General features: G+C 34.9%; 2 protein-coding genes across 5 annotated transcripts in view; one reads left to right on the top strand and one right to left on the bottom strand.

The window, feature by feature from the left end:
- Nucleotides 1-17,616, top strand: part of ABCB1 (ATP binding cassette subfamily B member 1) — a 234,397-nt gene that overhangs the window by 38,004 nt on the left and 178,777 nt on the right. The gene's annotated exons all lie outside the window — the stretch shown is intronic.
- Nucleotides 1-17,616, bottom strand: part of RUNDC3B (RUN domain containing 3B) — a 154,959-nt gene that overhangs the window by 122,700 nt on the left and 14,643 nt on the right. For all 4 annotated transcript variants that reach the window (XM_043588759.1, XM_043588761.1, XM_043588760.1 and 1 more), the window contains exon 2: nt 13,015-13,130. In XM_043588759.1, coding sequence (XP_043444694.1) covers nt 13,015-13,130 — 116 coding nt within the window. The remainder of the gene's footprint in view (nt 1-13,014; nt 13,131-17,616) is intronic.

The following is a 17,616-nucleotide window of genomic DNA, read 5'->3' as shown; positions in this document are numbered from 1 at the left end:
TTACCAAAACTGAAATAGGAATAGAAAATTTGAACATACCCATAATCACCAAAGAAATTGAAACAGTAATCAAAAATCTCCCAGGGGTACCTGGGTGGCTCAGTTGGTTCAATGTCTGACTTGGCTCAGGACATGATCCCATGATTTGTGGGTTCTAGCCCCACATCAGGCTCTGTGCTGACACCTCAGAGCCTGGAACCTGCTTTGGATTCTGTCTCTATCTCTCTCTGCCCCTCCCCACTCATGCTCTTGCTCTCAAAAATAAATATTAAAAAAAATTTTTTTTAAATCTCCCAGCAAATAAACATCCAGGGCCAGATGGCTTCCCAGTGGGAATTCTACCAGATATATAAAAGAAGAGTTAGTATCTTTCCTTCTGAAACTGTTCCAAACAATAGAAATGGAAGGAAAACTTCCAAATTCATTCTACAAGGCCAGCATCACCCTGATTCCAAAACCAGACAAAGACCCCATTAAAAAGGAATATTTCATGATGAACATCTCTGATGAACGTGGATACAAAAAATTCTCAAGATACTAGCAAATAAAATCCAGCAATACACTTAAAGAATTATTCACCACAATCAAGATTTATTCCTTGGCTACAGGTATGGTTCAATATTTGCAAAGCAATCAATGTGATACACCACATTAATAAAAACCCTATGAGAAAGAACCACAGCTAGTATCATCCTCAATGGGAAAAACTGAGAGCTTTTCCCCTACAGTCAGGAACAAGACAAGGATGCCACTCTAACCATTACTATTTAACATAGTAGTGGAAGTATTAGCCTCAGCAATCAGACAACAAAAAGAAATAAAAGGCATCCAAATTTGGCAAGGAAGAAGTCAAACTTTCCCTGTCTGTAGATAATATAATACTCCATGTACAAAACCCAAAAGATTCGACCAAAAAATTGCTAGAACTAATACATGAATTCAGCAAAGTCACAGGATATAAAATCAAGGTACAGAAATCTGTTGCGTTTCTATACACCAAAAACAAAGCAGCAGAAAAATAAATGAAAAAAATCAATCCCATTTGCAACCTCACCAAAAACAATAATATATCTAGGAATAAACCTAAACAAAGAGGTAGAAGATCTGTATTCTGAAAACTATAGGAACACTTACGAAAGAAACTGAAGAAGACGCAAAGAAATTGAAAAGCATTCCCTACTCCTGGATTGGAAGAACAAACATTGTTAAAATGTCTATACTGCCCAAAGCAATCTACACATTTAATGCAATCCTGAACAAAATACCATCCAGCCTTTTTAACAGAGCTAGAAAAAACAATCCTAAAATTTGTATGCAACTACAATAGACCCTAAATAGCCAAAGCAAACCTGAAAAAAAAAACTGGAGGCATAACAATTACAAATTTTAAGCTATATTATAAAGTTATAGTCATCAAGACAACATGGTACTGACACAGAAATGGACACATAGATCAAAGGAACAGAACTTACTAAACTCAATACCCGAATGCCCGGGTGGCTCAGTCAGTTAAGCGACTGACTTCGGTTCAAGTCATGATCTCACGGCTCATGAGTTCAAGCCCCATGGTGGGCTCTGTGCTGACAGCTCAGAGCCTGGAGCCTGCTTCAGATTCTGTGTCTCCCTCTCTCTCTGTCCTTCCTCCAATCATATTGTCTCTCTCTGTCTCTCAAAAAAAGAATAAATGTAAAAAAAATAAAAATACCCAATAAATAATCGTTAATATATATATATAACGATATATGTATATATATATATATACACACGCACACACACATACATACACACACACTATATATAAACACACACACACATACACACACACAACGGAGTATCACTCAGCCATCAAAAAGAATGATATCTTGCCATTTTCAACAATGTGGACGGAAAAACGAGGCTTTTATTATGCTAATAAAATATTATGCTAATAAAAATAAGTCAGTCACAGAAAGATGAATACCATATGATTTCATTCCTATGTGGAATGTAAGAAACAAAACAGATGAATATATCGGGGGTGGGGAATAAGGAGAGAGATGGAAAAAAACCATCAGAACCTCTTAAAGATAGGTAACCAACTGAGGGTTGATGGAGGGAGGTGGGGGGGGATGAACTAGATGGGTGATGGGTCTTGTTGGGGGGGCACCTAGATGGCTCAGTTGGTTAAATGTCTGACTCTTGATTTTGGTTCAGTTCATGATCTCACAGTTTGTGAGATGGAGCCCCACGTTGGGCTCTGCACTCACAGTGTAGATCCTGCTTGGGATTCTCTCTTCTCTCTCTGCCCCTCCCAGGCTCTCTCTCTCTCAAAATAAATAAACTTTTTTTTAAAAAAAGAAAGGTACTTATTATGATGAGCACTGGGTGTTGTAAGTGGTGAATCACTGAATTCTACTTCCGGAAACCAATATTGTACCATGTTAACTAATAGAATTTAAGTAAAAATTTGAAAAAGAAAAGAAAAAAGGGTATTTACATCCCAGAGCATGGTTCTAATGGCTGCTATAGTATCTTTGATAATTAACCTCAGTATTAGCATCTTTGTCTTTTCTTTTTAGAACTGGCCATATTTTCCTGATTCTTCTTATGTGAAGCAATTTTGGGTTTTATAGTAGGTGCTTATCTTTAAATTCTGTATTCTGTTAAAACCCTCAGAAGTATGTTGATTTTTGTTTTGCTCTGTTTTGGTAGGCAATCAACCTGGTTAAATCCAGATAGCCAAGTTCTTTCTTGTCTTATATGTGCAGAAGTTCCAACATAAGTTCAGTTTGCAAAGCCTTTGCTATGGCTCTTTGCATCTTACCCATATATATGCCACTCTAGGACTTAGTGTCCTAGCTCAGTCCTCAGAATCTTGGGTATGAAGCCAGGACTCATGCTCATTATTAGCATGTAGAATCAGAGCATTATTCTTTCCAGCTCTCTCTTCCCTGATACAATTTTTGGTTCCCAGGTCTCTTTTTTATTAATTACTCTTCCATTTTATCAGAAATTTTTTAACTTCCCACACTGCCAAAAAGATATGGGCAACTTTAAGCTACATTTGGGGGAAAAGAAGCAAGGAAAAAGAGAAAAAAATGGGAAGACTCCAACACTCCCTGACTCACAAAGGCTATCTTTCCTTATCCTCTTACCAGAAAGAGGTTACTGTTGAGAGTTTTTGCTGTCTGCATCCACAAGTGCAATTAAGAACTGAGGCCCCCACAGGTTAAAGCTGAGGATATAATAAGAGGAAAAAATACACAGGATACTAACTCCTGTAATAGTTCCTCTTCAAATTTTGGTATCTCTTCCCAGTCTGGATGCTACTGTTTATTTTTCATAGTATACAACTAGTTGTTTTCTGTATTCTGCCTAGTTTTTAGATTCAATCAGGAGGAGAAAGATAAGGTCTGAGTCACATCCCCCCAAAGTCATATGTTCAAGTCCTAACTCCCACTGTGACTACATAGGTAATTAAGGTTAAATGAAGTCAGAAGGGTGGGGTCCTAATCTGATAAAATTAGTGTCCTTGAGAGCAATGATCTCAGAAAGCACTCTTTCTCTCTGCCATGTGAGGACACGGCAAGAAGGTGACCAGCTTCACGCCAGGAAAAAAGTTCTTTCCATAATCACAATTAGCCAGTACCTTGGTTTTGGTCTTCCTAGCATCCAGAAATGTAAAAGACAAATTTCTGTTGTTTAAGCTATCCAGTCTGTGGCATTATGTTATAGCAGCCTGAGCAGACTAAAACAGTTAGGATAGTAGTGGATTTACTCCATCTTGAATAACATTTTAGGTTCAGTTAGGTTTTTTAATTATAATATTGGAAGGCTATAATGTGGTAAAGTGTACAGTATAGTAAAAGACATGATAAACAGAACCCATGCTGCCTGAAAAAAAGGATACAGTAGAAAAATAAGGCAAGTTTTCTTAGGAAATTTGCCAGGGTTAAGAAAAATGAAGAGTTCAGAATGCAACAATAACAGCAGAGGAAAGAGAAAAACCACCTGAAAGAAAAGATTATTAAGAACCAGCTGGAAAGGAAGGAATAAAAAGGAAACAGAAGAATGCAGCAGACTGGAAAACAAAATTACTATTCAAATAAAAGCTCCAATGGATAATAACCAGGAGTATACTTCATGCTCAAGTAGAAAAGAACCTTGTATCCAAAGGAACAAAAAAGTAATTAAAACCCCAGGCTAGGGGATAGAAATAGGTAAATTTATATAAAGATAGGAACATGGGAAAAGGGGTGTCTTAACTTTAAAATATATATAATTCATTATATACGGTATTGCATAAACATTAACGTATATGATGACTACATATTACAGTGCATATAACATATACTATGCAAATATATATACATATATCTGGATACTTTTTAATGGAAAATATTTTTAACCACATGACAGTAGATACTATCTAAAATAAACTAATAAATACTTAAAATTACAGCCATAGTTGTTTTACCTCAATGTTACATACTTTGCCCATTAAGTTTATTCACTCAAACTATTCACAACAAAAGGCAAGGATAACTTTCAAAGAAGAAAAGAAGAGGAAGTTTCAGAGCTCTCTTTAGATATAGCAATAATTTGTCTATGGAGTGGTAAACATGGAATTTTAGGAACACCTTCCTGACACCCAACACAAAACAGTAGGAAAATTGAAAATGCTGGATAATATATAACAAACACACTTTAAAATACAGTTACATGAAACAAATCATCGAAATCCTTAAGAAGCCAAAAATAAGTAAACAGAAAATGAGGAAATCTATAAAAACCCTAAAACTGAATACACCAAAATAGACTCAAAATCTAAAAAACAAAATTAGACATATTTGTAAGAGTAACTTGGTAAACCCATCAAAATAATAAGTTTCAAATTTTAAGCTATTAATAGATATAAAAAATGTAACATTTGAGAAACATAATCAATTATAGAATAAACATTATTCTCAAGATGAAACATTTATTAAAGCCAACCATAGGCTAGGCCTTTAAGCAAATCTTACAAATTTCAAAACATCTGCCCTACAGATCAAATTCTTTGACCACAATTTAATTAATACAAAAGTAAAAATAAAAAGGAAAAATTCTTATTTTCAGTAACCCTAAGAATTAACTTTTAAACAACACATAAGCCAAAATAAAGAATGAAAGTTAGAAGTTACCTAAAAATGAGTATTAATAAAAATATTATATATCCCAACTTGTACATGTAACCAAAGCAGTACTTGGAGAGAAGTTTGAAAATTAATCTGCTAGGAACCCAACATAACAAATAGACTCAAAGAAAATTTAATAGAGGAAATAATGATGTTATTAGCATACATAAATGAACAAAAAAGCCATAAGCTAATTACTTGAAGACTAATAAAATTAACAAATCTCTGGCAATACTGCTTATGAAAAAAAGAAAAAGAATTAATAATATTAGGGATGAAAAGGGGACCAACTAGCTGACAACTGCATGGAAAGTAACAACAGTGAAATTTTTGTTTCTTAACAGCAATCTGAATGAAACATGTCATATCCTTCAGAGAAGGGGGTGGATGGCTCATACATAAGTATCGGTAGGGTCTAAGTTTAAAAAAAAAACAGAATTTCAGCTTTTAAAAAAAGCTATAAAGACGAATATGTGCTTTAAGCTTTAAGTTTTTAGATCTCTTCAGTGAGCTTTAACTTTTTAAAACCATCTAGATAAATTTATCTATTTTTTTAAGTTTGTTTTTTGTTGTTTTTGCTTTTTTTTTGAGAGAGAGAGACAGAACATGAGCCTGGAAGGGTCACAGAGAGAGGGAGACACAGAATCCGAAGCAAGCTCCAGGCTCCAAGCTGTCAGCACTGAGCCTGACATGGTACTCAAAGCCATGGACCATAAGATCATGACCTGAGCCGAAGTCAGAACTTAACTGACTGAGCCACCCAGGCACCCCTAAATTTATCTATTTTAAATGTGGCACACTGAAAGGAAAAAACAGAAACTGAATAGGGATTAAACAATTAAGAGGGTACAGAAAAGAAGAAACTGGTAAGTGTAAAAGAGAATACAGAAGAGAAGTCAACAACCTAAAGAGACCTGTAAGTATGCACATTCCCCACCTAACCCAGAGTTTTTACTGGAAGATTCTTTGTAACAGTCAATTCCAAGCTTATGGAAAATTCTTCCAAGGAATAAAAAAGATAAAACACTTTTGATTCATTTAGTGAGGCTAATATAATCTTCATAACAAAAACCAAAACAAGTATAAAACAGAAATTACATAGAAATAAATTCTAAATCTGGCCAAGTATATGAAAACAATACATGAGGCTCAAATTGGATTTGTCCCAAGAATATATGGATTTAACATTAGGAACACTACTGATGTAATTCTTCACATTAAAAAATTAAATAAGAATTCTGGTACCAGACAGGACAAAGCAGATGCACTTTCCTCTTGCCAAATATAACTAAAAACACTAGACATTACATATAAAACAGAAAGACTCTGAAGAGAGAGAATAAAAGGAACCCAGGCTAGAGATCTTAGAAGCCAAGAAATAACACAGCAGGTAAATTTCCTTGCCCCATACATCCCAGACTTTGTGCTGGACAAATCAGCAACCTGAAATAGGCTGACCTTCTCCTCTTGGGTTTTCTCAATTAAGTTTAATGGTGGAAACAAAAGTTCTAACACTGTCTAATGTGGTTCTAATCTATTGTAGGGGAAATATTTAAAGCATTTATATGTATTTCTTTTTTTTTAATTTTAATTCCAGTATTGTTAACATACAGTGTTGTGTTAGTGTCAGGTATACAATATAGTGATTCAACAATTCTCTACATTACTCAGTGCTCATCATAAGTGTACTCTTAAACCCCTTCACCTATTTCACCTATCCCCCTACCTTCCTCCCCTTTGGTAACCATCATTTGTTCTCCATAGACAAGTAAGAGTCTATTTCTTGTTTTGCCTCTTTTTTCCCACTGTTCATTTGTTTTCTTTGTTAAATTCCACAAGTGAAATCATATAGTATTTGTCTTTCTCTACTGTAGCATCATACTCTTTAGCTCCATCCATGTTGTTGCAAATGGTAAATTTTAATTCTTTTTTTATGGCTAGATAATGTCCAGTGTGTGTGTGTGTGTGTGTGTGTGTGTGTGTGTGTGTGTGTGTATCACATCTTTTTTATCCATTCATCTACTGATGGACATTTGGGATGCTTCCATAATTTGGCTATTGTAAATAATGCTGCAATAAACATAGGGGTACATATATCCTTTTAAGTTAGTGTTTTTGTATTCTTTGGGTAAACACACAGTAGCGTGATTACTGGATTGAAGGTTAGTTCTATTTTTAACTTTTTAAAGCAATTATATTATAAATGGGTGGGGGGGGGTAAAGGGAAATAAAGGCATAGTTTTTAAATTTAAGACCAGAAAACAATGATACTTTTGATTGTGATTAAATTTTGTATATACAACCTAATACCTGGAGCAACCACTAAAAAATCTATGCCAAAAGATGCACTCAAAAACAATACAGACAGATAAAAATGGAATTCAAAAAAACACTCAAGTAATCCACAGGAAGACAAGAAAAAGAAAAATCAAAAAAATAAGGAAAACATTAAAAATAGGAAATTATTGTATTTTCTTCCTTATCATCTCATTTCTGCTTCAAGGCAGTTCTTTAGCCAGTCTATTGGTGACAAATTGCTTAGTTCTCCTTGTTTTGAGAATGGCTAGATTTCCCCTTCAAAACTGAAAAATAATTCTGCTATAGGAGTCTGTGCTGACATTTTTCTCTTAGCACTTAAAAGAAGTGCTTCCATGGTTTCTGATAAGAGATCTGCCATCATTCAAACAGTTTTTCCTTTACAAACAGGGTGTCATTTTTCTCTGGCTACTTTCAACATTTTTTCCTTGTCTTTATTTCTCAAAAGTTTAATTATAATGTGTCTTGGCATGAATTTCTTTGGATTTACTCTGTGATTCACTTAGTTTCTCAAATCTGTATGCCTATGTCTCTTGCTAAATTTGGGAAATTTTCAGCCGTTATTTTTTCAGCACCTTTTCAATACATTCCTTTCTCCTCTCATTCAGACCCTTTGATGAAAAGATTTAGATCTTTTATTATAGTCCTACAAGTCCCTGTGGCTCTGTTCATTTTTTAAGTCCACTTTCTAATTTTAGATTATTTTTAGTCTTTGTTATTTACATTAAAATTTTTCTATCGTTCTCTCTTCTAGTTCACTGATTTTTTTCCTCTGTCCCCTGCATCTTCTTGTTGAGCCTATCCATTCAGCTTTTCATTTTGGTTTTGTACTTTTTGTACCGAAATTTCTATTCAGTTGTTTTTATATCTTCTATTTCTTTGTTGATGTTGTCTACTTTTTCATTTGTTTCAAGCATGTTTCTAACTGCTCACTGAAGTATTTTTATCATGATCAACTTACGATCTTTGTCACTAACTTAATACCTCTGTCATCTCAGTGTTCACATCTACTAGTTGTCTTCTGTCATTCAATTTGAGATTTTCTTGGTTCTTGTTATGACAAGTGATCTTCATATGAAACCTGGACGTGTTCATATTATGTTATGAGTGTTGGAATCTTATTTCACTGGCTTTCTATAACAGTTCTGGCAGGGGAAGGTAAAAAGTGGTGAGATCACTTCATTACTACCAAGTGGAGAGAGAAGTCCAATTTTTCCAGTTGACCTCCACTGACATTTCACAGGGGAGTTCTCATTACTGCTGGGTGGCGGTGGGAGTCCAGGCTTCCTACAAGGTCTCCACTGATAATGCATTGGGAGTATTCTTGTTACTGCTGGGCGATGGTGAAAGACATCAATCTCCAAAATGTCTCTTCTGACACAACCTCAGGATGGCAGGGAAATGACCCCTCATTACTGCTGAGTTGGGAATGGAAATCCAGCCTCTCCATTAACATGGTGAGGGTGGGAGGTAAGATAGGAAGAGAAGACTCACAACCAGCCAGGAGGGAAGAAGTCCCAGTTCTCAAGTCCCAGTTCTTTGCATGGCCTTCTTTGATACCACTCTGATGATGATGGGGGACACACTGTTACAGCCTCAGGAGAAGGAAATTCTAAGTCCCCCACTTAACCTTTTCTAGCCTGGGTGGGGTGGTACCACACTTCTTCTGTGGCATTTGGCTAAAGTAGAGCTGTTACTAAAAGTCTTCCACCTTGCTTTCTGTACATATTGATGTCTATAGGTTACTGGCTTACCCAATCTTGGTATACAAGGCAGTCAGAAAATTCAAAGAACCAATCATGTTATTCCCAAAGTCTGAGAGTCCCTAGACAGTCTTTCTTCTTCTCCCTACCTTTTGGGGTCTTCATGTATTTGTTTTATATAATAATGTCCAGGCTTTTAGATATAGTGAGAGAAATAGGAAAAAATAGTCCACTTCATCTTTAGAAGTTTTAAGTGTTTTTATTGCCACTTCATCCATCTATATAGTGGACGACAAAGGAAAAAATACAGTATTTATCCCTATCAAACTTCTACACAGGCAACTAAGAGAATTAACTAAAACATAAATTAAGCAATAGTTCAATTTCTAAAAATCTATGGGATTTGACTTGGTCTCTATTTCAATGAAAACCAAAAGTGTGATGTGGGAATCAAAATATCAGCATAATCTTAAGTTCTGAACTAATACAGTGTTGACCTATATGAAGCACTTTACTCAGCTATGAGTATCAGATTTTAAGAGCAATACCAATAAACCAGTGACAAACCAGAAGAACAACTAAGACTGTGGTGGTTCCAGAAGGTTGAAGGAACTACAGACACATTACCTAGAAAAAAGGAGAACTGAGGACAAAGAATTATATAATAGCAGTCTTTTAATATTAGGTTCAAAACTGAAAAACAAAAAAGTGGCAGAAAATATATCAAAGCCAATCAAATAGGTTGGCTTCATTTATATAAGAGTTTTCTAACAATCTAAACTGCCCCAAAATGTGATGAACTGCTTTACTATCCTAAGTTCTCAGACATCAGAAGCATTCAAACAGTCTGTATGTCTACCAGTCATGAATATTGTTGAGTGGATTGCTTCAGAAGGACAGAGATTAGAGAAATTTTTAATCTGTGATTCATGGTGCTACCTGAAGTAATGCTACAGAGTTACAGGGTGGTACGGTACAACTGCTGAGCAGGTACAATGCCCAATTTTCTCAATCTGCTTCAACCACACACTCCACTTACACAGCCAGTGTCTACAGTTGCTTTTATTAGGGCAGGTGCGGATAGGGTGGAGAGGAGGAGACTTTAAAGTAAATAAAAGTTCAAAAATTAGTGAAGACCTGAACTGATGTCTCTTTGAATTCTATATTCTGTGATTAATTCCTAGTTCTCAGCTATCTTCCAGGAAAATAAGATCATTATTTTACTGAGAGATAACTATAAAGAAGATTAATGTATGTAGTTTTAAAAGCTTCCTTTTCAACATTGGGACTTTTAGAATGAATTAAATAACTGTTTCAGTTTTCCACTTTACAAGTGTCAATACAGCCTATTTGTGCCTGGGGGTGGATTTTACCTTTCTCTGAAAATTTTAATATTTAAAATGCCCTTTTATTTCAAAAATAAAAAGTACCTGGAGGAAAGTGAATCTCACAAACCCACAAAGTTACACATTTTAAATCTGCACTTCTATAAAGACAAGCATTGGAAAAATTAGTTATTACATACTAAATTTTAGGTGAACACAGTGTACCACAAAAATAATTATATAACTTCTCCAAAAGTAAAAGCAATTTGTTATATATCAGAATACTAATATACAGAAGTCTGTAGACACCCAAGTCTTTAAAATAGCTCATCTCAGGGGCACCTGGGTGGCTCAGTCAGTTAAGTCTGACTTTGGCTCAGGTCATGATCTTGTGGCTCATGGGATAGAGCCCGACATCAGCTCTGTGCTGACAGCTCAGAGCCTGGAACCTGTTTTGGATTCTGTTTCCCTCTCTCTTTGCCCCAACCCCACTCACACTCTATCTCTCTCTCAAAAATAAACAAACATTAAAAAGAAAACTTTAAATAGCTCATCTCAAAAGTTAAGTATCATTTCATGATTCATATCTGTACTAATTATAGTGACCACATTAGTCAATCTACAGGATCTTTTTTAAAAAGCATAGTTTAAATTATTAATTTTACTTAGCCTAAAAAGACAACACAAATTTCACTGTATCATCATTCTTACTTTCTTAGTCACACTAGTGGAATCCTTATCCATAAATCAACTAGAGATTCTATTTTCAACATGGTAGTTCAATGGCTTCCGTGAAATAACATTCACTGGGGGCACCTGAGTGGCTCAGTCAGTTAAGTGTCCAACTCTTGATTTCAGCTCAGGTCACGATTTCACAGTTCGTGAGAGGGAGCCCCACATTGGGCTCTGTGCTGACAATGTGGGGCCTACTTAGGTTTCTCTTTCTCCCTCTTTCTCTCCCTCCCTTTCTGCCCCTCCCCTACTCACATGTACCCTCTCTCTTTCAAAATAAATAAACATTTAAAAAAAGAAATAACATTCACTATTAAGTAATTCTAAAGATCTATCATCTATATTTTGCTGAGGCATGACTCAGAAGATGGCAGACTGTTGTGCAGGAGGGGTCCACTTATGTGGTCAGGAGTATGCCCAATCACTCAGCATGGATATCTCAACATGGCCTGTTTTCTGCTGATAGTTGTTTATGTATTTTGTGAATGATTCATATGCTAAATGGTACACTGAATCAAGGGAATTGAGGTCTTGTGATAACACATTTGTAAATTTTAAAGCACATCAAGGTCTACTGCGTTGCATGTGTTTTCTACTCAATTATTATTTATAAATTTATACATGTAATTCTAAAATATGATTACCACAATATAGTACCTGGACAATATCTCAAAGTATTCTCATAGCCTTTGCTTTTATAAAAACTTATTTTCTTATAATAGGTAACATTAATGGCAGAAAATTTAGGAAATGCAGTACAGCAAAAATAAAAAAATAACTTTTTAAGTGCAAAATAACAAACTTTTAACAGAAAAGCATTAGTGATGTTATGGACCCATTTTAAATTACAAAGGGCTGACTGAATACAATTTTGTTTTTCCATGTAATTAAATTCAACCCTTTGTTAGGCCCACAGGACTGCTCAAATGATTTAAATAATTAATTAAGAGTAAAGACGTGATGCTTCAAAAAGCATCAAAAAGCACAGAAAAGAATTAACCACTAGGTTAAATTTGAGATTCTCTTAAGTTGTATTACCAAAGATTATTGATTTGAAACTATACCATTAAGATAGTAAAGATAATAAAAACTTAAGTGAAAACATTTGATGATCAAGTTTCCTTTAGGAAAATAAGATAATGGAATTAATGTGATAAAGTTATTATTTATTACTACTCACTTATGCTACATAATATTTCTTGATGTTATCCGCTATATTTTATAGGTATTTTAATGTAAATATTTTTTATAATTTGGAGAAACCACAGACTCTTCTTTCTAATGTGAATATATTTACTGATTTATTTTAATAAAACCATAGTTAAGCATCTTTTTACATACCTCTTTTAACTATTTATGGTAAAAAAATTTTCAAAGAGTCCAAAGTTTAACAAAGTAAAGATTAAGCAAACAAATGTAATGCCTGGATGCATCTTTGTAAATTGGTTAAAATAGCATGTAGAAACCTTTGAAGATAGGCTACCTTTTAATTTAAGCTTTTGTTTTAATTACTTATGGAAAGTGACTCTGCTGCCTGTATGTGACAATACATTCAACACTTTTAATGCATCCTGGAAACAGGTATAAATCTGAGAACAGAAATTCTTTTCTTTTTGAGGGACAAAGGACAAGACAAAAGATTAGGCATTCTAAAATCAGTTTTATGTTTTTCAAGATGGAGTATGGCTATTATCTAAATCATACCAGACTGTATGGCTTGTAAAATTTCAAGTTTATTAAAAAGAAAGCTGTCGAGGAATATAAATACATTAATTCTGTTACCTTTTAGCCGGTGACTGAGAATCTGTTCCAAAATAGCTGCAAAATTGTTAAATTCAGGAGAAGAATCATCAATTGTCTCAAAGCAGGACCGATCAATCAGGGTCTTCACTGAAAATCTGTGGAAAAAAAAGACAGTTGATTCATGCACCCAACTAGGAAAAATGGAAAGAAAGCATTTTGAGGAACTATTACAAAAATACTTTCTAAGTATTACATATATTGAAAACTCTACCTATTTAAATTAACTCTGTAAATAGAAAATTTTATTTATTTTTAATATATGAAATTTATTGCCAAATTGGTTTCCATACAACACCAAGTGCTCATCCCAAAAGATGCCCTCTTCAATACCCATCACCCACCCTCTCCTCCCTCCCATCCCCCATCAACCCTCAGTTTGTTCTCAGTTTTTAAGAGTCTCTTATGCTTTGGCTCTCTCCCTTTCTAACTTTTTTTTTTTTAGAAAATTTTATATAAATATCAGGCTTTCACTTATATATTTACTATCTACTGATCACAGTAAGACTTACGAGTAGCTCACTGTTAACAGTCATTAAAGTAAGAATCTTTAAAATGACCTAAATTAAGTCCAAAAGACTCAAAAGCTACAATACTACTTCTAAGAAATGTGTCCAAATGCTTTTAAGAGTTTTGGAACACAATATTGAATAAAACAGGATGAGAGAATGCATGAAGTGTAGATCTGAAGTTTTTATGACCTTTGTAAATAGGAAACTTACAAATCTGCCAAGTGCGCTAAATTTCTCTTATCAGAATGTCTTTTGTCTCTATTTTTGACTGTCAATAATCAATGTGTTTTCCAAGACTTAGTTCAAATGCCACCTCTTCAAGGAAGAAGTATCCTCCTGCATATTCCCAGCACAAGCTAGCATTTTGTTCATATCTTCCTTAAGGAACAATTACAGTTTATCCTACTGCTGTTATGTGTGGTATCAATCTTACTAAAATATAAACTCCTTGAGGGCAGAAACATATCTTCTGCACATTTATATGTTCCTCAGCACAGAGGACAATGCCTTGAACACTGCTGTCAGTATTTGTTCATTTATTTGTAAGCCCTATTTTGAAAAAACAGCAAAAAAAAAAATATTTAAATGCCAATATCATGGCAAGACAAGAGAAAATGTTTATGATTATTAACATATAACAACATTCGTGTAACCACCAAAGTCAGGATACAGGACAGTTCTGTCATCTCAAGCAACTCCCTAATGCCATCCCTTTATAGCCATACCCTATAAAGGGTGACAAATGAATGCCTAAGTAAGGACAATCTGTGAGGAAGGAGGCAATTGAGATAATTATGAGAGTTGTTAAATAAGTAGAAATGTAAACTATGAGGGAGATAAAGGAATACAAACTATTTCTTAGGCTTTAGGCTCGATGGTTATACTATTCAATCAGGACAGAAAACACAGGAGGTAAGTATAAAGGGAAATATAAAGAGATTTGTTTATATGGATTACATCTAAAAACTCTATACTAAAAACTCTCTTTGCTGCCAGGTGTAATGTATAAGGAAATTATTTACAAAACTAGTGAAACGTTTATATAGTTAACTAAAATTTAAGTTATTTATTTTGAAAGAGAGAACACAGCACAGGAGGAGCTGAGAGAGAAAGAGGGGGAGAGAGAGAGAGAGAGAGGGAGGGAGGGAGGGAGAGAGAGAAAATTCCAAGCAGGCTCCTCACTGTCAGTGCGGAGCCCCATGTGGGGCTCGAACTCACGAGATCATAACCTGAGCCAAAGTAAGATGCCTAACTGACTGAGTCACCCAGAGGCCCCAATAGTACACTATAATTTAAAACAGAAATATTGGGAATTTTTAAATGTCTTCTCTGTAAAAAATTTACCAAGAGTAGTTTGAACAGTGCTTACATTCTTACTGTATAACTTAAAATACGGGCTGAGCATATTTTCTATACCTTGGCAAATTATTCCTTTCTAAGTCTGGATCAGTTTCCAATACATATATTTTTTTGAGAGTGAGAGAGAGGGTGCATGTGACCAAGGTAGAGAGAGAGAGAGAATCCCACAGGGGGCAGAGGGGAAGGGGGAACAAGAGAGAGAAGCCGGGCTCACTCAAAGCAGGGCTTGTGCTCACCTGAGTCAGAACTCAAACTCATGAAATGTGACATCATGACCGGAGCTAAAGTCAGATGCTTAACCAGTTGAGCCACCCAGGCACCCCGAGTTTCCAGCATTTTATCCTTTTCACTTTCAACTGTGAAAATCTCTGAGAGGTCCTATAACGTGAAATGGCCTGCCAGTGCCACTTATGCTGGGACCTCCTTTTTGGCACAACCACTCTGTTCACTTAAATCAATACATCCTCTTTCACTAAGTTCCTATGGCTGCATACCTGAATTCCCTTGAATAGCAGCAATGTCAATATTCCTGTGATCTACTATTTCTTCTATAATTCCACTTGTTAAATTCAAATTTCACTTCCAATATTAGCATTTTCCATTTCTTTGCCATTCTTTCAATTATCCATTTTTGTAAAGTATGTGTTTTTATCACCAGAACACAAGGAGGCAACACAACTACAGGTTTTGATTTCTGTGTATGAACTAATAACACATGAATAGTGACCAATGCTAGACCCATTTACAAGAAGTGATGTCTTTGGTCACTAATCATGATGTGCATTTAATGACAGTGATTCGTAGACTAAAGCACGAGCAACAAAATTTTATTTTATGCAATTACAGTTAATATATGGTAGTGGTCAAACTAGAACTATGTTATTGTAGGACTGGTATTAACTAATTTTCAGGTACCTGAAATTAGTACATACTGGAACTGTGCAAAGTGAGGACCACCCCATTTATTTATTAATTACAAATGAAATTAATTATGTTCAAGTAATGTATTTTTATAAAACATATATTTGCCAAAACAAAAAATTAGCATTGGTGGTATAGTGGTGAGAACAGCTGCCTTCCAAAACAAAAAATTACCAAGAATAGCATTGTTGTACATCTCTGCAAATATCTTCTTTTCAAGTTTATTTATTTTGGGATACAGAGAGAACACAAGCAGGTAAGGGGCAGAGAGAAGGAAAGACAGAATCCCAAGCGGGCTCTGTGCTGATGGCAGAGAAGGGGCACAAAGGGGCTTGAACCCACAAACCATGAGATCATGACCTGAGGTGAGATCAAGAGTTGTATGCTTAACTAAGCCACCCAGATGCCCCTCTTTGCAAACATCTTTAATGTTGTGTTGAAGAGAATATAGCTAAATCCTCATATCCATTTCTGTATTCAATCTATTCTAATATTATACACCATGTGGCTCTGGAAAACTCCACTGTATACTTGTTAAAGAATGGGAACAGGGGCGCCTGGGTGGCGCAGTCGGTTAAGCGTCTGACTTCAGCCAGGTCACGATCTCGCGGTCCGTGAGTTCGAGCCCCGCGTCGGGCTCTGGGCTGATGGCTCAGAGCCTGGAGCCTGTTTCCAATTCTGTGTCTCCCTCTCTCTCTGCCCCTCCCCCGTTCATGTTCTGTCTCTCTCTGTCCCAAAAATAAATAAACATTGAAAAAAAATTAAAAAAAAAAAGAATGGGAACAAAAAAGGCAAATTAGGTCTTAAAATTAAGAAAATATTTTTTTTAATTTTTTAAAAATTTTATTTAAATCCAAGTTAGTTAACATATAATGTAATAATGGTTGCATGAGTAGAATTTAGTGATTCATCATAAGTGCCCTCCTTAACACCTACTGCCCGTTGAGACCATCCCCCAATGCAACAAGAAAGTAATTTTGACCTTTTGGACTTCTGACAGAGTGAGGATCCAAGCATACACTTTGAGAATCATTCTTTGTATGTAATTCTTTGTATGTGATGAAATAACTAAGGCATTCTTTGTATGTAATGAAATAACTTCTCTCTTATGTAACCATGATGGCAGTAATTATACATACACACACACACATATATATATATATATATATGTGTGTGTGTGTGTGTGTGTGTATATATATATATATATATATATATATATATATATATATCTCCTTGAGAGAACTGAGGAAACAATTATTCAAATAATTTTTGGTTAGGGCAAGTAACCTTGACTGAGAAAAGCTAAGGAGGATTAATGTTTGGTATATAGTACTATCTGTAACTACAACAAAAGATCAAAAGTGGAAACCATTATGTAAAGAAAAAATATGAACAGCTAACAAGTAACAGTGATGAAGTAGGTCTCTTATACCTAAAAGATAGTCAAGTCAGATAAACATCAGATGAAATGCATGAGTAGATAAATAGAAACAAAAAGAAGATAAACAGATAAACCAGACTAAAGAGGAACCTGAAAACTTGTTTTTGTTTCCTATGTCCATCTCATAGACAATAAATGAAAAAAAAGCTGCCAATCCTCAGTAAACTTTTAATAATAAATAAGTACAATGTTCTTATTCAGTAAGAAAATGAAAAAGAAATGTTCCTAAAATGAATAAATAAAACTCACAGTTTGGATTTTGACCTAAATAAAAGGAAACTTTGGAACATCTGAACGTTTCCCTCTAATCTTTGTTAGGTAGACTAGAATAGGAAGTCTGATTCTACAATC

This window comes from Prionailurus bengalensis, chromosome A2, assembly GCF_016509475.1.
Source record: "Prionailurus bengalensis isolate Pbe53 chromosome A2, Fcat_Pben_1.1_paternal_pri, whole genome shotgun sequence".
Classification (NCBI taxonomy): domain Eukaryota; kingdom Metazoa; phylum Chordata; class Mammalia; order Carnivora; family Felidae; genus Prionailurus; species Prionailurus bengalensis.
Note: the sequence above shows the minus strand (reverse complement) of the source record. Positions and strands in the feature narration are given on the sequence as shown.